Source organism: Botryllus schlosseri, chromosome 5, assembly GCF_051294905.1.
Source record: "Botryllus schlosseri isolate E-star chromosome 5, Bs_hap1, whole genome shotgun sequence".
In the NCBI taxonomy this organism is placed as follows: domain Eukaryota; kingdom Metazoa; phylum Chordata; class Ascidiacea; order Stolidobranchia; family Styelidae; genus Botryllus; species Botryllus schlosseri.
In genome coordinates, this window is record NC_137240.1 from 3,625,470 (window position 1) to 3,649,813 (window position 24,344).

At 39.0% G+C, this 24,344-nt stretch overlaps 1 protein-coding gene across 1 annotated transcript in view; it reads right to left on the reverse strand.

Moving 5' to 3' along the window:
- Positions 1 to 5,567: 5,567 nt before the first annotated feature.
- The window catches only part of LOC145439972 (titin-like), a 515,551-nt gene continuing 496,774 nt past the window's right edge, over positions 5,568 to 24,344 (reverse strand). Inside the window, exons 419-439 of the mRNA XM_080317640.1 lie at positions 23,914 to 24,157; positions 23,186 to 23,351; positions 22,001 to 22,212; positions 21,155 to 21,343; positions 19,836 to 20,002; positions 18,775 to 18,987; positions 18,022 to 18,154; positions 16,874 to 17,408; positions 15,626 to 16,095; positions 14,270 to 14,422; positions 13,178 to 13,663; positions 12,327 to 12,467; positions 12,077 to 12,213; positions 11,506 to 11,707; positions 11,180 to 11,373; positions 9,520 to 9,739; positions 9,085 to 9,240; positions 8,374 to 8,571; positions 8,209 to 8,303; positions 7,189 to 7,327; positions 5,568 to 6,616 (exon numbers count right to left, since the gene is read on the reverse strand). Coding sequence (XP_080173766.1) covers positions 6,454 to 6,616; positions 7,189 to 7,327; positions 8,209 to 8,303; positions 8,374 to 8,571; positions 9,085 to 9,240; positions 9,520 to 9,739; positions 11,180 to 11,373; positions 11,506 to 11,707; positions 12,077 to 12,213; positions 12,327 to 12,467; positions 13,178 to 13,663; positions 14,270 to 14,422; positions 15,626 to 16,095; positions 16,874 to 17,408; positions 18,022 to 18,154; positions 18,775 to 18,987; positions 19,836 to 20,002; positions 21,155 to 21,343; positions 22,001 to 22,212; positions 23,186 to 23,351; positions 23,914 to 24,157 — 4,613 coding nt within the window. The 3' untranslated portion in view covers positions 5,568 to 6,453. The remainder of the gene's footprint in view (positions 6,617 to 7,188; positions 7,328 to 8,208; positions 8,304 to 8,373; positions 8,572 to 9,084; positions 9,241 to 9,519; positions 9,740 to 11,179; positions 11,374 to 11,505; positions 11,708 to 12,076; positions 12,214 to 12,326; positions 12,468 to 13,177; positions 13,664 to 14,269; positions 14,423 to 15,625; positions 16,096 to 16,873; positions 17,409 to 18,021; positions 18,155 to 18,774; positions 18,988 to 19,835; positions 20,003 to 21,154; positions 21,344 to 22,000; positions 22,213 to 23,185; positions 23,352 to 23,913; positions 24,158 to 24,344) is intronic.

A 24,344-nucleotide genomic window follows, 5' to 3' on the forward strand; every position in this document is an offset into this window, starting at 1 on the left:
GTTGACCCACGTTCAACTGCTGCTCATATGAAACCAGCTTCAACTTTCTAATATCTCATTTGGATATTTGCTACAGCGACCGCGGGCGACTCTTTGGTCCGCGTTGGTGACCCCTGTACTAGAGACAGTTGAATCGCGAAGCTCGAAGAAAATTTCCAAGAATTAATTAAATTCTCGAAAATACTTATAATTTATGTTGGGTTACGAAATATCTGAGTCCCCTTCGAGCATGCTCCCCACCCTATTAAGGAATTTAGGGTGCGGCAGGTAAAGACCTAGCAATAATGCAAATCGTTGGGTGCGATAAATCATCCCCTATAAAGTTGGGCAATTGGTAAATTATGACGCAATAAGCAAATGACGCATGATGTATGAAGAGAATTGATATCTCATTAAGCCTTTTCATCACAATCCTTGTATTGTCTTCCAATATATCATTTTAAATTAAAGTCCTAAGAAGCAAAACAAATGTAATCGTGAGTAATCGTGATTACTTTACCAATGTAATCGTAATCGACTACTTCCTGATTTTGCAGTAATCGTAATCGCTTGCGTCTGAAGTAATCGTAATCGCAATCGATTGCATTCATGAAGTAATCACCCCATGTCTGATGCTCTGTACGATGTGTGCACTGTGCACTGTGCAGGTACCACTGTCGAGAGCCCCAGTAATCAAGAGAAACCAGCCGCGTGAGGTATCATTATTATTAATTAGTGGGGCAAGATCTAGGGGCGGTACCGTTTAAGTTGTTTGTCAGTGAGCGTAGACTGTGTCTCTATATCTGCTGGTGTGAGAAAACAGCGCCGATTGATGTCAACTAATTCGTAACTCCTGATTCGCCGACGTTGGTACACGAATGGTATTCAATTTTCCCAATCTAATCTTGTGGGGCAGTAGTATAATAGCAGTAGCGGAGTTTCGAGCGTACAGTATAGGCAATTATGCATGACATGTGTGCTGATTTATCACTGCACAAGTGAGAAATGAACAGTGAACAATGAACATGAACATTGAGCAAGTGTCTACTTACCGCCCCTGGTTATTTACAGCAGGCAGACAGGCCGTAGTTTCAGGGCGGTAGGCTATTGGGGGATGGTTTCCACAAGCCGTGAGTAACGATAAAACCTTATGCTGTGTGATCATGAAATAGGCCATGTCCCGACGTTCGAGTAGTCAAAACGAAAATATTTGGGCGGGTGCAGATGGATTTCGGTGATTTCTACTATACGCTACCTTCTTAACTAACTAAATGAGCTCGATAGCGGTGTCCAATATTCAAAGTCATTTGTGACCTTTTTGAAACTTTTTGAACCATCCTGTGTATTAGCCGTAACGAAAATATTCGGAGGGGCAATTGGATTTCTGTGATTACAAGTAATTTACAACTAATTTACAACTACGTTCCGGCCGTAGGCCTATGTAATATGCAAAGGAATTTGGGGTCTATTGAACTTCAGTGGCTACGCCGCTGTGCTCTGGGTGCACTATCAAACAACTTGAGACATCGGTCGTAAAAGAAACTTGGGATTATCATCGGAAGTATATAGTCGTATCGATAAGTGGTGACGAGAGACAGGTAGATAGCGACAGAAAGGGCGTGCCAGGGATATAGACACGAGAGTCAGTCACGGGCACCCAATGAAAACCAATGATGTAACGACATATATATGTGAATCTGAATATATCAGTACACCATTGACTGCCGTTTGCACGTCGTCGCTGAATTGTTATGTACAGAGTCAGCGTTTTAGTTCTAGCGTACCTCGCCACGGCGTGGAAAGAGTCGAGAAACTGTGTTGCTAGAAATGGTAAAGCGCTCGCGGGCCCGCCGTAGTCGATAATGTGTTGTTAGTATTGCAATATTTGTATTTCATTATAAATATTTCATTATCAATGTTGGATTTTTAGTGTTTTATTCTTAGTGTTGCATTCTTGTATTGTATTATTAGGGTTATAAAATCAGTGGCGCTTATCACCTCTGAAGATCTGTTGCAGAGTTGCACCCCCGGACCTGGTCTGTAATTAACATCTTTTACGAAGTACTTGAATACTTCGTACTAAATCATATATGCTTTATACTTGAAACTAATATACTCAATACAAAACAAACAATACTTGATACAAAACAAATAACACTTGATACAAAACTCCTAAAACAATTAATGGCGCGGCGGGATTCATGCGGATTTTTTGGTTGTTTTATTAGCAATTTTTATCAGTTCAATACACCACAAAAATGCGATACAAAGAAAAGCTAGGAAGGTCACAATTCACTGGCGAGTGAGTTATAGGAATGCGGAAAAGCGAATAATATGATATCATAAAATCACAATGCATTGTGAAAACTACGGTCACAAATTTCGTTTAGATTTCGTTAAATCTACGTTGGTCCGACAAAGAATAAAGATATCGACTATCACTTGATAAATCTAGTAAGTATTGGAATTATTTTTGAACAGCCCTATATGTCCACACATTCAAACGAAATACGAGCAATCGTTAGTGAATTAATAGTAGTCTGCCCTCAAGATTACCGGACCACAATCTGACATATCCACCTCGCCTACCGACACAGGCGGTATTCATTTTTGTCGCTTTTATCTTTTATCCGGTGTGATTGCCTCTTATTCACATGTTCTAGCTACGCCAATGTGGGTTTCCGATTAAAAGACTACTCCAAGTCGGTTCGGCACACTCCTATCGTTTCATCATATCGCAATCGTGTAGTGTAGTGTGTTTTAAATTTAAACTTGATGGGAGTCCATGGACCTTGGGGAGCGCTCCAAGAACACGCGAACCGTAAATCGAGTTGGTTCATATCACCACTGTTGCTATCAATATTATCAGTATTGGAGGGTTGATCGCACAGTGCCTATACAAAAAGTCGACGTGCTTTAGGCAATTAGTGTTAGTATTGCTAATAGGCAGCGCTCGAGATTACCGGGATACGATGTGATACATCAACCTCGCCTGTCTAGTGGCTACATACGCTGCCACATCGGTTGTATTATGTTATCCTCTATTACTTTTCATTCAGTGCGCAATGGTGCTTATGCCTCCTCTTTACAGCGCCTAGGCGTCTGATTTCAAAGACGACTGCAAGCCATTTCGAAACAACCTTCCTCTCCATTCATTGTATCGCAATCTTATGGTGTCTTGATCAGATAAAATTGTTAATAATATACTGAACTGAACAAATATGTGCAAAACATTGCCACTTGTGTGGAGACTGGTTGCATGATCAACATATATATGAGCATTTGCAGTTGCGAGATAGCGTAGTGGTGTAATTGACATCTGAAACGCCAGTGGGTTGCGAGTCTGACTCTAGAATTCCTACCGAAGTGTTGGAGGCTTATCTAGCAGTGACTCGAATCACCTTTTTCGTATGACTTGACTTGACTCGAGTCACTCTGCTAAAATGACTTGACTTGACTCGGCGTATCCGAAATGTGGATTGACTCGTGACTCCGTGCAAAATTTTTCGAGTCAATTTCAAGTCATCAAGCAATAAAAATCGCTGTGTCTTGCTTATGGTCGAATTGTTCGCGAAACGCTGGTGTAAACCGTGATAGCGACCAATAATTCAATGACCGTGCGTTTTACTGAGCCTCCATTGTTCTCTCCCAAATAAATTGACCGCAAACGAAGTGATCGAAGCTTACAGCCTACGCTGTCGTAAATTAGTAAGTAATTTAACCGCAAAATTTCTATTTCTGTTCTCTGTTCATACCTCAACCAAACCTCTTGTTTTTGTGAAATTGAATTCGAATATAGTTTATATAGTGATGCTCATGAACCATCAGCTCAGGCTCGAACTGTATCATATCAATTTGTAAATGGGTATTGCATCTTATCAATTCGTTTCTCTATTCTATACTTTAGCTGGTAACTATAAACTGATGCTATGTAATTACTTACGTAGATTAGAATTTCTACGAATATGTGAGCGATGCAGCGCCTTCTTGCGTATATTTAACTCTATTTTCGTTCATCGGCCCAGAATCAATGACCAATCAGTCTATATTTCGGACAGCTAGCAAATGCAATGACGTAAGCTGGTCAGCACGTTTCCAACACAGATAATGCCAAATATCTCGGAGTTTTACTGGACTCGAACATGTCCTGGAAGAGTCATATTCAGTCCCTAGAAACTAAATTATCACCGAAGTGCGGCCTGTTCTACAGCCTTGGGCGCTTCATGCCAGCATGGGTTCTTCTGATACTCTTTAAATCCTTAATCCAATCGAAGTTACAATATGGCATCCTCTGTTGGGGGGCTGCCAGTAAAACTGCACTCAAGCCACTGCAGAAACTACAGCATAAAGTACTCCGAATCATAGCTAGGGCCCCAAAGGGGCCTGGCTGCCCATCCAATAAGTCGCTGCTGAAGAGATTCGGCGTCCTAAACATAGAAGACATGCGGAAACTAGAAATCGCCAAGTTTATGTATCAGTTTCACTGCGGTCGTTGCCCCGAATATTTCAATGACTTCTTTACCTCGGAATCAAAAGCGCACAAGTACAACACACGCGCGTCCACGTCGTCCAAATATCATATGATCGACCGAAAAGATCATCGCTCTATCAAATATGCCGGACCTGATGTGTGGAACAGTATCCCGCCGGCCATCCGACAGTCGACGAGCATGTCCACATTCAAGTCGAAATACAAGCAATTACTACTAAATAAATACAGTCCATCCTCAAGATTACCGGACCACGACTGACCTATCGATCTCGCTTCCCATGACATGCCGCCCTATTTCTTGTCGCTTTCTTTTTCTATACTATCTTCTTTACTTTCATTCAGTGTGCATGCCTCCTCTTTACATCGCCTAGGCCAAGGTGGGTGTCAGATTCCATAGACAACCTAGTCGCTTCGACATCTTCCTTTCTTTCATTGTATCGCATTTTTTGTGGTGTATTGAACTGATAAAATTGCTAATAAACCAATGATGATAAGCATGCCTCATACTTTCAAACGGCAACTTGACTTGACTCGAGTCACCTCCAAAAATCGAGTGACTTGACTTGACTCGAGTCACCTTCGAAAAAATCGATTGACTTAACTTGAATCGAGTCAAAATGTGCATTGATTCGAAATGACTCGTGACTCGAAGGTAGTGACTTGATCCCAACACTGTTATCTAGCCTCCTGTTCGCCATCTCATCCGTGTAAGCACCGTCTTAAAGGCAAGAAGTGGGCCGTGCTAGAAGTCCCCAGCTACGAAATTGAAATGAAGAAAACTGGCCTGATGTAAATGACCATAGTCGTCGAAAAACACCGTGAATACCACAAACAAAAATAATTTGCAGTTATGTTTCAACTTTCTTGTGGTGTTTTTGAAAGGATGAAACCATACCTGTGAGCTGAATTTGGTAGATTTCGGCACCCTATCTGCTGGCTGGATTCACCATTCCTACATCGTATCATGACTTGAGTGGATGAAAATATAGTTACACTGCTTACACATCAAATAGATCTGCGCCAATTTTCTGGTTAAAAAATTTACTTCCTCAATCACACTTCAGAAACCTAATCCGAAACCTAATCAACTCCAAGATTTTACTGTGTGTCCATACATGTATTGTTGAATACGATATAATGTGGTTGAACATGCACAAAAAAAGTATTTTCTCTACACAAATCACTCAAAAAGCATACAGTGCTATAACATGCAATACATTGACGCTCGGCGTGACTTCCACAATTAGTCATTATAAGGTGAGGAACGACTGAATGTTACAATTGCGAAAGAGCATCAACCGTCAAGAAACTCAGCGTAAATTCAAGAAATCATCTTCATCAGATATGGTATCATAGTGACATGACACCATAATTCCCATAATCGTATTATATACGCTTTCCCATCATGTATTATCAGTATCATGAATGACATGTTACATATCAGGTAATTGATATAAATATAAATTTGCAAAATCCATAATATCGCGATTTATATATAAATCAAAAAGTATTATTCTCCACTGATTTCAGCGGTCATGTATTGTATGATTCTCCAGTGTTATTCGCAAATCCATTATTTTCCATGATTGGCATGTTATATCAACACGAACTCAACAGAATGGTGTCAGAAATGAAGTCATTCCCTACAATTGATCTACAAATTTGCTAAATTCATAATACTGTGCCATATACAGCAAACAGCATTCGCCACTGTTCCGTGTTCATGTATAATTATCCAATGTTTTTTAATTGCAAGTCCGGCATATTCCTTGGTTTGCCATGATTAGCATGTCACATCATACTACATATCAGGATGAATTCAAGAGAATGGTGTCAGAAATAGATGAGTCATTTCCTTACAATTGGTCTAAATGTATATTTGCAAAATCCACATCATCGTGCTTTATAGTAGACACGGTATTCTCCTCTCCAGTGAAAATTCGCAAGTCCGGCATATTTGTCAGTCTTAGAAAGTCTGCAGATCATTTCGAAATTTTCACGTGAACGTCTGAAGTGTCAGATCCGTGATCGTTGGTGCAAGTCAAGCGATATTTGCCTCCGTCTTGGATGTTAGCTCCTAAAATTGTCAAGAGTGTGCCCGTATCGGTACAATCAACTCGGATGCGTCCGTCGCCGTCTCCATCCCTATACATGGAAGAAGAAATTAAATTCACATGAAAGTGTTTTTCGATGATATTGATGTACGAGGTTTTTGTGTTTCAACATCAGACGTAGTGAATGTAGTTAGTTTTGGAACAGAAATAACAGCAGAAGAAACGCTGAAAAGTTCTACTTAGTTACAAGTAGAAACAGCGATTTTCAAGACTTGTTTAAAAGCAGTCAGAAAAAAATCAGTACTCAAAAAGTAGAAAGCAAAAAGAGTTGAAAAACTAGTCCGTAAATACTAATAGAAATAGTGGATATTTCAAAACGACATAAGTGTAAGTAGATCATGGAGGTATAACTAGTTGAAAAATGTTATTTGAAACAAAAAAACGGTAGCTACAATTCTAATATTATTCTAATTTGGTGATGACTGTGTAGCTATAATTCTAATTCTATTCTAATCCGGCAAAAACGTTGTTGTTGTAATTCTATAATTTTAGTGTAATTTGGAAAAGCTGGAAATTTTCTAAGTCTTCTTAGTGCAATATGACAGAACCTAACAAAGAAAGACTTAATTACTGACATCTGGTATACGCAAATGAATCATATACCTTATCATTTCTCCATCGTGGTACCAAGTCGAAGTACATGGTGCTTGTCCACTGATGGTTGATTGCAGGGTTAACACTCGACCCGCTGTTACTTTAACATCAGTCGGCAAGGACGCGATCTTGGGTGATGCTCCTGTAACTGGATAAAAGCTTGGAATCAGTATTAGAACCCTAAATGATCTTTTTGAATTCACCAATGGCTAATTCCATTGCAATTAAGCAAGAGCTGTAATGCATGGCAATCAGAATTGTCCAACATCTACACATGTTATTCTGTTTTGACCTCTGAGTGAGTTGAAAAAAATTGGTAACAATTTCCACGGTTCAAAAGAAAATGCGATTTGAACTTTTCACGTCACTAGGTGGCGCCGAATGAGAAAAAATCACTATTCTGCCTTACAATGATGGTGACGAACCAATGAACATGTTGACCAGGTTAAGTAAAAGCTATGGATGATAAAAGAATTTGGGGGGATTCCGCTTTACCAAAAAAAAAACTAATTAAAAATGTATTTTTAATGTGTCTGGTTGATATAATATTGGATTTTTAAATTGGACTGAACGGAAAGTCTTCAACTCCCCACAAATTAGCCAGTTTATAAAATTATGAGTTAACAACATCACAATTCTTTGATTATTCATTATCGAGCCACCCACCGTGAATACTACTATTATTATTACAAATTAAAAATTTCATATTTGCTAAATTATAATGGAATTATCCCAATGATGATGACACCTTTCAAACTATTCACGTAAACTATCAGACACCGGAGTTATCAGATGTGGCCACACTTGTCGTATATGCTAACCAACGTATGCGATGAATTTTTCCATTTTCACTCCAAAGAAGAGGTCTCAAACTTGTAAGTTTATTAACAAGGCAGCAGCAGAGTGGGTCAGCAACGAAGTCAAGCAATTCCGAGATCAGATTACTTCCACTTTCTCTCTTTTAGCGAAAACCAGGCCTGGCACACCTAAATTTATACAATTTTTCGCACTTGATTTTAAACAACATACCCTTGAACACATCTTGATCCAATCGAGACATCTTTGTTGAATAGCTCGATTTTGTCAATCTACTTCCTGAATATGATCCAGCATCTTGCTTAGACCTGCAAATTCAACATGTATAACAGTATAAACATTTTTTTGCATCCTTATTTCATATGCCAGCAGTCTTACATTGACCTTCCGGTGAGCCTTGCGATTTTTCCGCTCATGCTGTTGAAAGCTTCTCTCGTCAAAGAGTACTGCGTTCTGGAAGAGCCTTGCGACCCGACGATTTCGCATTCGTAATTACCCACGTCATCGAGGGATAAGTCTCGGACGATGAGGGCGTGCGTACCGCCGAGAGATTCCTTCGTAATTCTGCTGTCCTCTCTGAATGCAGACGTTTTGAATGATTCTACTGAGACGTATTTGTGATTCCTTGATGAGGTTTTGGACGGGGTAGCGCTCATCAGGAGGGAGAGGATTAAGTCTGTCATTCTAATTCCAATCTAATTTGAAAAAAAAACTGCAGCTGTAATTCTAATTTTAGTTGAACTCAGAAAAACAACCATGTAGTGCGCAGATATAATTCTGATACAAATCGAATGTGGAAAAACTTCTTATCTTCTACTTGTCTACTTGTCAAATCTTCATATTCTACTGTTACATGTATTGAAAATCGCTACTTCTACTCGTAATCTAGCAGATATTCACGACATTACTTCTATTTCTACCCAAGAAGCCTGCCAACAAATACTACTTTGACAGCCCCCGGTTTCCTTTTCTCACCCATTATTTTTAAGCGCTTGACTGCAAATAGTGAAAATTTGGATGCGTAACTAAAACAATCACACATATATATATACAACGTTTTTGTAATTTGAAAATGGTCACGAAAGTCACCTCAACGTAATTCCATTACGTCTCCAGATAATATCTTTTACGTCCAAGGATCTGGTCGCTGTACATTCCAATCTGACGGTACCGTCAAGTCTGAGCACAATGTGAAGGTGTCCTATAATTGTTGGTCCTCGGGACATTGGTGACAACGCCGTGTCCCTGTAATGGAAAGATTCGTGATTAGTGATTTCCAAGTAAGTAAAGAAGTAAGTATTCTAGGCTTAGTTTTAGTTGAAAAACTAAAGCAAAGTCATAAATCCCTACTCAAGTACACCTAAAAGTAACAATTTCAGGGCTAGTTTTGCTTACAAAACTTAAAACTGTTAAGTTACTGACCACCTCTGATGATTCCCGTGTGTATTACAATACGAATATATTATTCAATAGCGATAATAAAGAAATCCATTATAGATCGCGTCAAAATCGAGAGTTGCTTACCTTTCGTAAATCGATGTTTTAATGCGAGACTTTGACCTCATGCTGACCGACAAAGTGAAATCGCAAGTTTCGACACCCGTTTTGGACTCGGCGACACACTGGTATACTCCGTCGTCTGTGATTTGACAATTTAATATTTCCAGAGTTCTCTTCGAGCGTGTGGATCCCACGATGTAACGGTCAGACGTACGTATGGCTTCTCCGTTCAAATACCAGGTGACTGTAAAATCAAAGTTGATGAATAGCGAATAAACACATTCCATATCCGTGGCACTTGCGGCTCTAGCCGTTCTTCAAGTTTTTATTTAATGGCTCAGCTTTGATGACTCTGTGATACCCAGAGTACCTTGATTACACTGGGCAAAAACTTTAAACGAAAAATTTTTGACTTTGATTTTGCACCCGATTTAGGCTAATTTTGGCGTGCTGATTCAAAAAATGCAGCTGGTTTTCTTCTGCAACGTCAACTTTTTGCTCTACGACATATGCCCAAAATATGCAAATTTTGTTTTTCTATACCATATATAAATCCACACTTTTATCATATAATAAGGTATATAGAGAAGAGCTCAATTGAATTATTAAGAAGAAGGGTGCTGGTATCGAGCTAGGCCGATGCTTTCACCCATTTATGTTTGGAGGATGCAATTATCCGAGGATATTTCAAACACATATTTGATGCAAACTGCAGGATATGGCAAGAAAATAAACATTACATTTGCTATCAGCTATAGGTCCAACGCCCCATCCAGCTTATCTAGTGTAACTTGAATCTCCTATATGCTCAATAAAATGGATCAAGATGAAGATCTTAGGGATAGCAGGCCTAATGATGAAGCTTTAGAAATCGAAGATGATCCAGAACGTAGAGTAGTCCATCAACACGAGGTAAATATGATCTTACAGAGGCTTCGGGACTTTTATCATCTTTGCGAATTCAGGAAAGATTACTTGGCGAGAGAGAAGATACCGGTATATCGCTTTCGATCATGAGAAACGGTGTTCTCATCGTAGGGCTACTTTCGGTAGCTCTGTGTATTGCTTTGATACTGGCATAGGCATGATGCTGTTACTATGGATTGTTGGAGGAGTTAGGAATCCTGATTTACAAGTCAAGTGAATGGCAAATGCCTATAGGTAGCTCAAAGAGGATCCCAAAGTGTGGCATTCTCCAAAATGGCAACGTCTTGGGTACATAAACAATTGTACACTCAGTTAGTCTTCGTCAATAATACAGAAAGATAAAGAATAATACAGAAACATTGAGAATAATACAGAAGTATTGAATCGTTGCAATATCGCAAGCCCGATTGGATCATATGTGTCAGCTTTGAAATATTGTGTTTTCTTAGTGGTCCGAAAACAAGGATGCACAATGCACATGTAACCCTGATACTCATGTGCCACTGTCATATGGTTATGTCGGACAGCAGACATTCAAAAAAGCCAAAATATCTTCATAATTTCCCGGAAAAACTTGACACAGTAAGAGATGTGCATGGTGAAAATGTCCCCCAATATCCGATTATGATGGAGGTAAGATACCAGAGTAGATTGGAGCTTACATATGCTAGCTAACTATTGCTCGAGTATCAAACGAGACAACCCACAGAATTATGAGTTATTATCGTAAATTTGGACTCTGAAACTCGCACTTTACCTGATGGCAAAGGTTTTCCTTCACATTCAGCTACAAATTTCACATCTTCACCCTCGGCGACATGTCGGTCCTTCGGCCGCAAAACGAAATACGGCGCTCCCGAAGGTGTACTTGACCGTCCGTGCGTTCTTCTGTATGTATCGCTGTATCTTGATCCTGATCTTAAAGCGGGAATCGCATCATCCAAGTGAGATCTGTTCGTCAAACAAAGATTAAAATTGTCACCGTGTAATCGAGTAGCAATAAGGCCATTTCTTCTAATTCTATATAAGTAGCAACGCCGACTACCTTATCCAACTTTGCTCAGATCATGGGTATGACTTTACCTGACTGATGATTTTGCGTCCGCGTATTCCATGCTCATATGGAATCTTTCGACGCCTCGTTTTGAGGCTGAGGACTCGAATTCACACCCCGTCACTTCCAAGGTAGCGTAGTCCGACGCTTCTCCGTGTATGTTATTGGCGACACATCGGTAAGTTCCTGTGTCGTTCTCAGTGCAATTGCGTATTTCCAGAGTCACAACACCTGTATATGTGCAGAAGAACTCTCAATTTCCAGGACCACTAGCAAAGTTTCAGCTTTTCCAAATTAGATTTGAAGTAGAACTATAGCTACATAGTTTTTTCCCAAATTAGATTAGAATCAGAATTATAACTACACATTTTCCAAATTAGAATCAGAATTTTTGCTAAACAGTTTTTTCCAAATTAGATTAGAATCAGAATTATGGCTAAACAGTTTTTTCCAAATAAGATCAGAACAGAATTATAGCTATCTTTTCCAAATTAGATCATAATTTGAATTGTAGCCAAACACAGTTTTTTCAGATTACATCTGAATTAGAATTATCTGGTTGTTCAAGCCTGTTTAGGAGAACTACTTGAGTCAACCCACCTCCTACGTTACTGTAGCGATATTTGACTCCGTCGTTAATCTCCATTCCGTTTTTGTGCCATGTGATGGCAGGTTCTGGTGCGCCCCGTACAGAAGCTGTAAATTTAGTGCTCATACCAGCAGGCACGACGTGAGACCTGAAAACAAAATAGATTTCGATTTAGAAAAAGATACTCAGTAATCACACCATTTAGATTAGGCAGATCTATATTGCTTTTACTGTAATTCCGTAAGTGAAAACTATCAATACCTCATTCGTAGTTGGAACTTGGGTTCGTAACCAGTCGAAGGCATTAACGATGAAGTGTAATCCAGATGTTTGGAATACTTGGAGCTTGTAAATTCGATTCCTGACGATAAATCTTCTTCATATTCTTCGTAATTTCGTCTCCTGTTCAAAATTTGGATATACTTTGGCCTTTTTGCTCATAACAAAATTGTTTAGGAATTGTTTACGGGCAGTGGTTGGCAATTGTTTTTCTGAGGCGCCAAATGAGAAGCAGAGAATCTGTCGACGGGCCAAACCAAAAGTTTAAACTGTATTCGGGGGCGAATTAATCTTATTTCAAAGTTGAAAGAAGTGAAGTACATTTTGCTAAGTGAATGCAATGCGGTAATATTACGAAGGGAGGATTAATTTGCAAACAAGAATATGTTACATACATGAAGCAATTTAACTGTTTTTTCATCACATCAACTTTCAGGGTCGGATTTAGGCCGCAAAATGCCCCGGTTTGGTTTGGGATCTGTTGTACTCGAGTCGGGTTTCCCCCGAAAATAATAAAATTTATGACGGTATAATTGGTTTAGGGTTATGGTATCGTAGGAACATTCATTGTCTTTACCCTAATCTTACACTATCCAAGGGAAACACTGAAATGGTGATGGTGATGAGGATAAGAAAGTACACTAGGACAATATATTGTAAACGACCTAAATTTTGGAATTTTCATGGTCAATTTGGTCATGTTCTTCCTGATAAAAAGTATACTCCACCAATATTCTTTTCAATCAATTATATTCAAAATGAAGAGATTTCACCGTTGACTCTCTCTCTCTCTCTCTCTCATCTACGCTGGTATATTTTGAAATGCGACTCACGATTTTCTCAATCTTCTTTGCCTCAGTCTCTCCTCTTCACCGTCGCTTTCAGATGACGATGACAGAACAGGCCTAGGTCTTCTGCGTATCAACACAATCTCATCGATTGGACGCGTGAGCTCTTCGTACTCCACGGACCGACGCCGCTTCAGCCTGGTAGAACTAGCGGGCGACGGAGACCGCCGTTTGCTGGCGGCTTTTCTCTTGGATATCGCCGCCATTTCTTTTTGATATTCCAACTCGAATTCGAGAGCGAGTCTGTTTTCGCGCGCTTTTCTTGATTTACGAGTGCGTTGTTTCTTGGCTGACGTGCTCTCGGCGTCAGAACTGAGAATATCAGAATCGGAATCGTATTTTCTGTGGGACATGGTAGCTACATATTGTTTAGCTGGGGTTGTAGTGTCTACACCTTCGTAACCCCACGTGCTGAGAGCTATCGGACGCAATAACTCATCTTCAGAATCATGGCGTGCCTGTGACGTTTTGCTGAAAACAGAATAGATGATGTAAATTTCACGTTTACTAGCAAGTTCAAATTTACTACTTTCAAGGGTGGTACAATTAGTCATCATTGCCATAAATTTTGACTGCTTTCCAAGAAGAAGTAGCGATTTCGAAGGTAAAGGGAGAAAATAGTACTGAAATATACTGACAAAAAATTTTGGTCAAGAGCATGTCACATACTTTTAGCCGTTATTCGAAGATGGCTACTTTAGAAATTATAAGATCTTCACGATTAACCCAAAATGGAAAATTACGCTACAAATTGGTGCAATTTTTCAAACATATCTGCAGTTATTGTGAATCATGGGTATTTCATCCACTTTTTACGATAATGTCACTCATAAACAATATGAAAACACATCACCAAAACTACTTTTTAAGTAGCAAAATCCAACGTTTCAAGACTATTTGCTTTGCCCAAAATATGGTCAAGTAGAAATGGAAGTAGCCGAAGAATGTAGCCAGTTGAGCGAGTAGCGCATTTGGGAAAAACCTAGCTGAGTACTACGAAAAAGTGCGAGTACTTTGTTACTAACCACCTATGTTTATGATATATGATCGTCTTCAATGTCATTATCATTGGGGTACCTTGTTTTTGTGGTCAACGCCGTATCGATTTTATCCCTCAGCTCTCTATACGACATGCCGTAGTCCATTCGTTTCTGAGGTATCTTGTACTGTTCAAGTTTCGACGTTACGATGTCTGACTTTTCATCGGCGGCTCGTGTCTCGTCTTGCAATCTGTGCGAAAAAGAGATTTCAGACTTATGCATAGATTGGGAGTTCAGATGAATAGTAACACAAGCAGTTTCTAATGAGTAAATACAAGTCAAAGCTGGAGATTACTGACGACAATCTGATATTCATTTCGTCGACAGCAGTGGTTCTCAAGCTCAACCTGAGGGGCGTGAAAGCATCTGAAGGGGGGCGCGAAGAGGAGGTCAACTGAAATTTTTTTTCGCACTTGGCGCAATTTACCTCCAATTTACGCGTGTTTCTCCATGCCATCAAACAATCTGTTGGGGTTGCTAGCATCCCGGTGGGATTTTGTGATATGACGATAAGGGGGGAGGGGGGGGGGGTGCGAAATATTTCACTATCATAAAGGGGGGCGTGTCTAAAAAAGGTTGAGAACCACTGGTCTACAGACACATTTCATAATCATCGCTTTTCCTTTATATGTTATCTTATATTGCTTTTCCTTCAGTGTACAATTTCCCTACACATATGTTCCAAGGTCAAAGTGGGTGTCTGAATGAAAGACTAATACTAATATCTTTTTTCATTGCGCCACAATCCTGCAGTGTTTATAGATCGAAAAAAATGTCAAGAAATGAATAAACAATATTGATGAAATACCTGAAAAATTCATGAAGGAACAGTGCTCGAAAGATCAAAATGTAATCGGGAAAGCCTAAACAGTAAACACGCTATAAAGTGACGGTTTAGGATGTAATTTGCTGTCTTGTTCACAAATTACAGTATTGGAAAACTGAAAAATATCATCAGACCGGCGGATATTTAAGATTTGAACTGCAATAACTTTCTGATTATGAACATTGCGACATAGTATTTTGGCATAAATGTAGCTGCTATGTAGCCTAATTAAATATGTTGAGTTGTCTACAAAAACGATGCAAAACAAATTTCATGTAATTGCAAACCGTAGAAGCGATGTCATTTATCACTTTTTCATTAATAATTCTGGAATGCTATTTTGACAAATCCCAAACTTTCAACGGCAATAACTTCGCTTCTACCGGTCGGAAGTGATGTGATAAATGATAAATTCAAAAATTTTTAATTGGCTCTTCTGGTTGGAATTGAGCCAAATTTGGTGTGCAACGTTTTTTTTTAGCCCACCTAACAACTTAATCAGTGAATCCCAAGAAGCCTAAAAAAAGTTATCATTGAACATCCCTGTAAAGCAATGGTAAAATTCACCTTCTTTCACGCATAAAGTCAGCGTATCCCAAAAAGTCTTCCTGCTGAGCACTACTTTGTCCCACTCCCATTCTCATTTGCTCAGAAGTCGATTGCTGACTCAAGTACTGATCCAAAGGCAAGAGAACGTCCTTGTCGTCTTTCTGCGGGAAGTAGTATTGCTTCCAAGCTGGTGCCGCAAATGGTTTCGGTGATAATCTCCTAGGCGGAGGAGTGAGAGATCTGAAAGGTCTTCTTTTAAATTGAATGTCTGTGTCTTCAGTATAAAGACTTAAGTCATCGTCGTATCTCTTGTGGTCGTCCACTATGATGTCATCCACAGTGACGAGTCTCTTTTGCTTCTTACGGACCACGCGGCTGTCTGGGACAACGTAGGCTGTGTCTGGGATGAATTGTCGTTTGAGTTTGTACCGGTGTGGCGTGTCTGACGTTGTCGACTTCGGGTAATAAGCTTCGTTGGAGGATTGCACCTGAAGAGAAGCAGTCTTGGTTATGGTGCGAATTTTTATGATTTCATTTGATCGGATGTTATGAAACGCTGGCCTGAGTCAGCTATCCGGCCTTTCCACCAAATGTATTTCAGCTTTATTCTGAATTGCAAAATGTAAGGCACTGAGAACTTGTCGACTAATTACACCAGTACTATGTGTGAATAAAAAGGTGTTAAACAATATTTGACGAAATTAGAAATACAATTTAGCAATATTTTTGACAGAATAACAGAATCTAGCAAAGAGTGCTGTCGTATTTCTTTCAAAAGAAATCTACAGTCAAAATTGAGTTGGTGATTTTACTAGGAACTCAATAGAACCACATAAAACAGATGTAATATCAAAATATAGCAGTTACAATGTGTTGTTTTGAGTTGAACACTTGCACAATGTGTTGTTTTGAGTTGAACACTTGCTAATTACGTTTTGGGTTCATTATGATTTTTCACAGTTCACAGCAGAAGCTGTTTTGAAATCTTAACGGTTTGCAATCTGAATAGGTGAAGAACCAGTCACCAAATGGACAGTGCAAGGATTTATGATGAAATTAAGGATGTAAGATCACAATCTAATACTATTTTGTAGTGAGATGTTACTTTCACGCAAGGCAAACATGCAACACATTGTATTTTACATAATTAACAAAAGAAATATGAGAAATGAGGATATTAATGGAAATTGATTTTGAACTGTGACACAGTTACGAACATCCCGATATTTTACAGCCATCCGTATAATCAACTACCCCACAACTTACCTTTTTATACCATTTGAAGTCGCTAAGCGGCACAAACGACTTGAGTTTCAAGTCTTCTTTCGCCGCGTCTTCATCGTGTTTGATCGGTTCCGGTATCACATACGGCATCCTCAACGCCAAATTCTCCTTTTTCCTCTCCAATTTTGTCTTTTCCTCTTGTTTATCATCAAAATCAGACTTCCTAAACACAGCCATCGACGCTGTAGCAGTAGTCAAAGCTTCTCTGGCTCTATCAGTGAGATGGACATCTACTAAGTCTGTACTGCCGGAAGTCACTCTTTCGGCAAGCTTGAAAGCCTTTTGCTTAGCAAATTCATCGGCGTCTGGCATAGGCTTGCCGCGTTTTCTGTATGTCATCGGTGCTACTTTGAGCGTGGCTTGACAACTGGCTGCTCCCGCTGAATTAGTGGCGGTGACCTTGTAAACGCCGGAGTCTTGGTGGAAGGTGTTTCGGATTAGGAGATAGCACGAGTGTTGGTCTTCCCAGACGATGTCGTGATGATGATCGGATCGAAGGGCTTTACCATCTTTCTCCCTGTGTATGGATTACAGGGGGTTAGAGCAGTTATCATTGGTAGATGTATAGAATGAACAGTGGCATCGTACATTTCTACTCGAGTACAAGTTGATGTAACGATTTCAGACTGGAATAAGTATTCCAGTCAGTAATCTAGCCCTAGTTTTGCACAGTAGTAGCAATTTCCCAGTAGCTAAGTTTTCCAGTAAGTATTCTAGACCTAGTTTTGCACAGTAGCTTCAAATATGTAATTATAAGTACATCTAGTAAGTATTCGACGCCTAGCTCTGCCTAAAATGAGCGATTTCCAAGTACATGGTATTCTAGTAATATATTCTAGGCCTGGTTTTGTACAGCAGCTTCAAATATGTAGTTGTATGTACATCTAGTAAGTATTCTAGGCCTAGCTCTTCCTAAAATTAGCGATTTCCAAGTACATGGTATTCTAGTAATATATTCTAGGCCTAGTTCTGCCTAAAACTAGCGATTTCCAAGTACATAGTATTCTAGTAATATATTCTACGCCTAGTTCAGCATGGTAGCAGTGATTTCAAAGTATTCAAACATTTTTAGTAAGTATTCCAGTAAGTATTGTTGGCCTAGATTTTAAGATCCACTTCCAAAATCCTACCATTGTATGGCTGGCTTTGGAAATCCAGCGATGCGTATGTCGAAGCGAGCGTATTCGCCTTCCTCGACTTCTTGGTTGGCGAGCAATCTTCTAAACATTGGCCGCACGCTAATCTCCTCTTTCGGTGGTCGATCTGAGTTTAAAAATGTAGGTTTGATTTGGTTTTCATGTCCCTTACTTTTTGCGTTTATTTGGCGATGGCTGATTCAAGAATCGGATATCCAATCTTTGTGAATAACAACAAATAACTAACACGATTTTCGAAAATATAATCAGTTACTACGATATTTTGCCTGGCTGTTACGACAATTTAATTCAAAAGAGAGATGCAGACATCACATTAATAGTAAAAAGTAAGTTATCTTTCTTAAAAATTCGGTAAATAGAAGTGATTGTACTTAAAACCTGCTACAGAACTCCGCAAAAGTAATGATACTCTGATAATGACCGCCTTTGTGTTTATCGAATGCATGAATAAAATATAGGTAGATGGAATGTATTTCAGAAATGATAGAAAAAATAATCATGAAAAAATTATATACAAACAATGTATATAGCAAGTTATATTTGAAGAGCTTCTTGGAGGTACAGAACTTGAATATGCAATTGAATAGTATCTTCACATTGAAATGAAACCGAATATTTTCGGCTGACACTCGTCAGGAGTAATCGTCAGCAACTGGTAGAGAATTGGAAAGAACATTGTATATCAACAATCGTATCACAAAGTTATATACAAACAGATCGTCCTACTTTGTACTATCAGCGTTGCTTTGCACGAATCCTCGCCGCACTCATTCTTCGCTACCACCTTGACCTCTCCGCAATCATCCACAGTGCAATCGCAAATTTCCACGGCATACAGTCCCTTTTCCTTGGTTTCGATGTATTTCAGTTCGTCCAATCCGAAATTTATTTTCTTCCCGTTATGGTACCACGCGATTTCAGGTGCCGGATGCACCGTCACTGTTAGAAATTGAATATTTGAGGAGTTATATTTTTAGACTGCTTCTACACTTCTACTAGTATAATTCTTCGGCTAAAATACAGAATTTTTATACTTGGACTTTGAATGGTGGAAAGTAGTTCTGTGATAAGTTTTCGCCAATTCAAGACTGAATTTGTCACAATTTGTCACTCTGTATTTCGGTATCGCCAGGGTTACCATATTTTGAGATCCCGAAAAAGAGATACTTTAAAAAAGTTTTAGAAGCTATAATACCGGAGGAGAAAACGGGTGATTTGTAAGCCTTTCGAGTAATAGCATTGGCTTCAATATACAAAAATGGGCATTTTTCCGATCTTGCTCCCAGAATACCTGTCGGGGATCTTTTTCGTTTCATTTTTAGACAATTTTGGCAAGTATTTTACCATTTATAATAAAAAAGAGGAAAAATTCTTTAAAAATATGACATTTGAGTGTCTTCGATTTCTTGAAAAAGGCGGACAACTCCTCTTAAAAGAGGACTTATGGTGAACCAAGGTGGTAACGGAATATATTTTCAAAGATTCTACTTATTTATTTCGGTTAGTCGCAAAGATACTTATTGCGATTTTGAAAGAAGGTCGCCTCTGATTAATTGCATAAAGTATGCGACCATTCGAATAAAACTACCATTTGAAACTACCGGAATAGTGTTCAGACATACCATTTTCTAGTTCCACTTGAAGTAGCTTTCACAAGTCCTGATAATTTTTATTTCGACTTGTGAATGAGTAATTTACGGCATTAGTTCTGCTCGAGTAACAAGGACGACTAATTTTATCAACTCCAGTCACCATTATGGTAATTCGAAATGTAATGACTATATTACCTGTAGCAGTATAAGTCGCGTTTTCTCCGACATACACTGATCTGTTGTACAGCGGCAGGGTGAATTCCGGTGGGAATCGCAAAGACTTGCTCGCGGTAACTGCCTGTCTTCTGCTAAGTCTCTTCCGACGGCTCAAGTATATACTTCTCCGCGGTCTTGTCCAAGTGCTGAGAAGTAAAAACAAAAGATTGATTAAATCACAAAGTTTTCGCAGAACGTGGTGAACGGTGTAGTATTTTTTAATCAAACCATCCTGCGTCATTTAATCATTGCTTTTCTAGTCATTAGTTTCCAATTCCTTTGTTGATTAAAAAGCTACTGTTACTGATACTGATGCTGAGATTAAGTTATTAAAGGCCAACTGTCTTCTGTTAACTGGTACGACATAGAATACTGTGAAATCTTGGGATGCCTGAAGTCACGTTATCTAGAAGGACTCGGTTCTGAATGAAATCGTCCTAAAATGACGTGACTCAGAGTTTGAAAATGTGGTATGACAAATTTTCAAGTCATCAAATATTCTACTGCACAAATAATCTTAATTGCTAGTTCCATCAGCAGCGAAATCACAGAAAAACTGCTTCAGCATGATGCGCATAATGACGTTGATTGGCGATATATTATCACTGCAAGCAGGGTTGTAACCAAGTCACAATGTTCCGAGTCACGAGTCAATCTCACTTTCATAGTTTTGACTCGAGGCAAGTCAAGTCATTTTCAAATCACCACCGAGTCAAGTCCGAGTCCAAGTCACGGAGTAGAGTGTCGAGTCCGAGTCATAGTGTTTTGACCCGAGTCCGAGTTCAAGTCATTGTGTTGACTGTTCAGTTCCAAGTTAACGTCATGTGAAACCAACTTTTAAAAACTCTGCTCGCCGATATCGTATGCTCCGCATTCATAATATACTAATTTTTCTCACTTTTAACAGTTTCTGGTATCATTTTCAAGTATCAGTACTGCAGACGAAATACCAATAGTGTGATAACTTTACTATTCTTCGAAATTACAATGAAATGCCTGTCTTGGTAGAGCCAGTCTCGAGTCATATGACTTGGTCCGAGTCATGGGAAATGACTAGAGTCATTACAACCCTGACTGTAAGTCTACAATATATTTATTTTTGAGTATAAAAATTAAGGTTTAGAAGTAACAGGGTGCCAAGTTTGATCATACCTTTGCGTAGTCAAATAAAGCGACCTAAGCTGACTCGATTCAAAGATTACAAGAACTCAAAGGTACCGCCTTAATCCTAACACTGCTAGAAGAAAAAAAATTCACCCAAAGATTTCAATATGTGCAGCATCTAACGCAATACTGACCCATTGCGTAGCTCCACGCTCATTTCACACTGTTGGTTTGCGGCACCAAACTCATTTTCGACTCTGCATTTGTACGTTCCATCGTCAGACTTCTCAATTCCTTTTACGTAAAGACCGCAGGTGCCGTTATGCTGGTCGTAAACGAATTCATATTTATCGCCAGCGTCCAATCTGATTTCGTCTTTGTACCTGCGCAGATAAAAGGAATGAATATCATTGAATAATATATTCAAATTGAATTGAACCGGAATATTTTCAACTGATGGCCGTCCGGGGCAATCGTCAGTAACTAGTAGAGAATTGAAAAGAACAGTGCATATCAACAATCGTATCACAAGATATGTTATCACCATAAAAATGTAGTATCGCACAATTTTCAGCTTCAACAAATTAGATTGGAATTAGAATTATAGCTACAAATCTTTCCAAATAAGACTAGAATTGAACTTATAGCTACACATATTCCCCAAATTAGACTAGAATTAGAAAGATAGCTTCACATTTTTTGCAAATTGAGTGGAATTAGAATTATAGGTACACGTTTTTTCCAAATTACACAACAATCAGAATTATAGCTACACATTTTTGTAAAAATTAGACCAGAATTAGAATTATAGCTACAAATTTAATCCAAATTAGACTAGAATTAGTATTATAGCTACACATTTTTTCCAAAATAGACTAGAATTAGAATTATAGCTACACATCTTTTCCAAAATAGACTAGAATTACCGTTATAGCTATAAATGTTTTCCAAATTGGACTGGAAGTAGCAATTCTGAATCATCTAGTTGTCAAGTACGTATGTGTCTCTTGGAATGAATATATAGAGAATCGGAATATTACCAAGTGACGGTTTCCTTATGACTCGGTTCCTTTATCTTGCATACAAGCTTGGCGTCGTCGCCTTCTTTCGCAAAGACGTGGTACATCGGGCACAGGCTTGGCGTGAGTGTCACAGATTCAACTTTGACCTTTGCGATAGATTTTCCTCTGGATGATCTCAGAGCGCCGCCGGATGCGTATCGACCCAATGATACGATAATTGTGGATGAGATCTACAAAAAGATAATGATATTGATATAATTATTGTTCCCAGGAATTGACACATCATAGATTTGGCAGTCTAATAGAACAAGGGAATATACGTAACTTGACAGAGACGGTCAGAAACAAAGTATTTGTACTTTTCTGGATTACTCTACTAGGTTCTGCCTACACCACTTCCATTTCATTAGCTAACTGACTTCAACACTTTTCATTTCAAAAAGCATCAATTAGTTTTATAACAAGTTTGCTTCACTTCTTGTGAGTGACATTGTCCTAGTGACCAGGTAAAAAGCCCCTGTATCACGTAAATTGGATATGTTTGCCAATAATATCTAAATATGCGGGACCTGTAGGGTGCAACAGTATCTTGCCGGCTATCCGGCAGTCGTCGAGCATGTCCCCATTCATGTCCAAATACAAGCAATTTCTACTGAATCAATACCAGTGAGCCCTCAAGTTTACCGGATCACGACCCGACATATCGATCTCGCCTTCCGACACATGCCACCTCATTTTGTCGCTTGTCCTTTTATGTTATCTTATTCTACTTTTCATTCAGTGTGCATGCCTACTTTTTACATCGCCTAGACCAGGTCGGTGTCTGATTTCGAGGACTACTCCAAGTCTTTTCGAAACCTTTCTGTCTTTTCATTGTATCGCAATCTTGTGGTGTGTAGAAATGATGAAATTATTAATAATGAATTGAATTCAATTGAATATCTTATTTGAAGCATCATTAATCTTTTTATGTTGTTTGTGAACACACATTTTGCAATTTGAATGAAGCCATCTGCATTTATTGCTCATTTTATGCGAGCCCTCGGCCAAATCTACTCTTTGAAACAACTTTTGTGAGTACTTTTCAGAGCTTTCATTTTGTAGTTGCTACTTTTGATTTGATTGCGTAGAAGTTTATAGCATTACTAGTGCTCGAGTAGCAACGCTGGCTATTTTCAGCCGAACAATTCAATAAAATCACACCTTTTCTCTGACGGATTGGTAGAACTTGCGGTGATGTTGCGTGGGTATGATTCTCGATCTCTGAGTTATCAGCCAATCGTCGACACCGGTGTAGAGAGGTCGCAACCATGGATGTTCCAAAGCGTCCTCGGCAGACATACGCTCTCTCTTGTCCGAAACAAGCAGTCTAGATATGATAGAATATACCCTAATAACGTTTATGTACTTAGTAAAGTGTGAAGAATGAAATGTACCATAAAACAATTCCAAAACATGATCTTAAAAAATAATTATCTCCCAGGAAAGGAACACCCGACAGGACTTTCATGATACCTCATGTTTGCCATTAGAAAAATAATTGGGAAATGTGACATCATTACTCTTGTATTTGTGTGAAATATACATGCACTCTTCTGAAATAGTGAATTAAATTCGAATTCGAATTATTGCTTCAATAAACACAATACATTGCCAAAACAACAAAATCAATGAGGATTTGGTGTCTATGTCCGTCATGCTATGTTGAGTTACCCAGGCTGGTCAATCGAGGAAGCTTACAAAGCTGCATAAACAAGCAACCTTCTGGGACCAGATCATAAGAAGAAGATAGTACATGCACAAAACCTTTACGCTGCGTTATATTAGACATCAGACTAATGATAGTATATATTTAAGATGTAATCAGAGAGCACATATTTTAGATGGATTTCAATATAAATCTATTGGTGTTCAAAATTATCAATCCTAACCTATCGATGAAGTCCAACGCGTCATTCGAGACGTCTTTCCATTCGTCGTGATCGAAACTCCATTGTGCTTGAGCCACATTTTTTAGCGTTTCTGCATCGTTTTGCCCGCGGAACGGACCATGTCCGCTTAGCAGGGCGTAGGTCAACGAACCAATGGACCACATATCTGTCGGTTTACCGACCGTCTCGTTCAATACAACTTCAGGAGCGCAAAAGTCCGGGGTTCCAAACGCGATTCGAAGACCTGAATAATTTTCCAAACTTTTACAATGTTTTACATATATGCAAAAGAAACTATTGGAGGTGCAGGAATTTCAATATCTATTTGAATAATATACTGATATCAGAATAAACCCGGATATATATGGGATAATCGTCAGCAACTAGTAGAGAATTCAAAGGAAGTTTACCTACCAACAGTTGTAGCACAG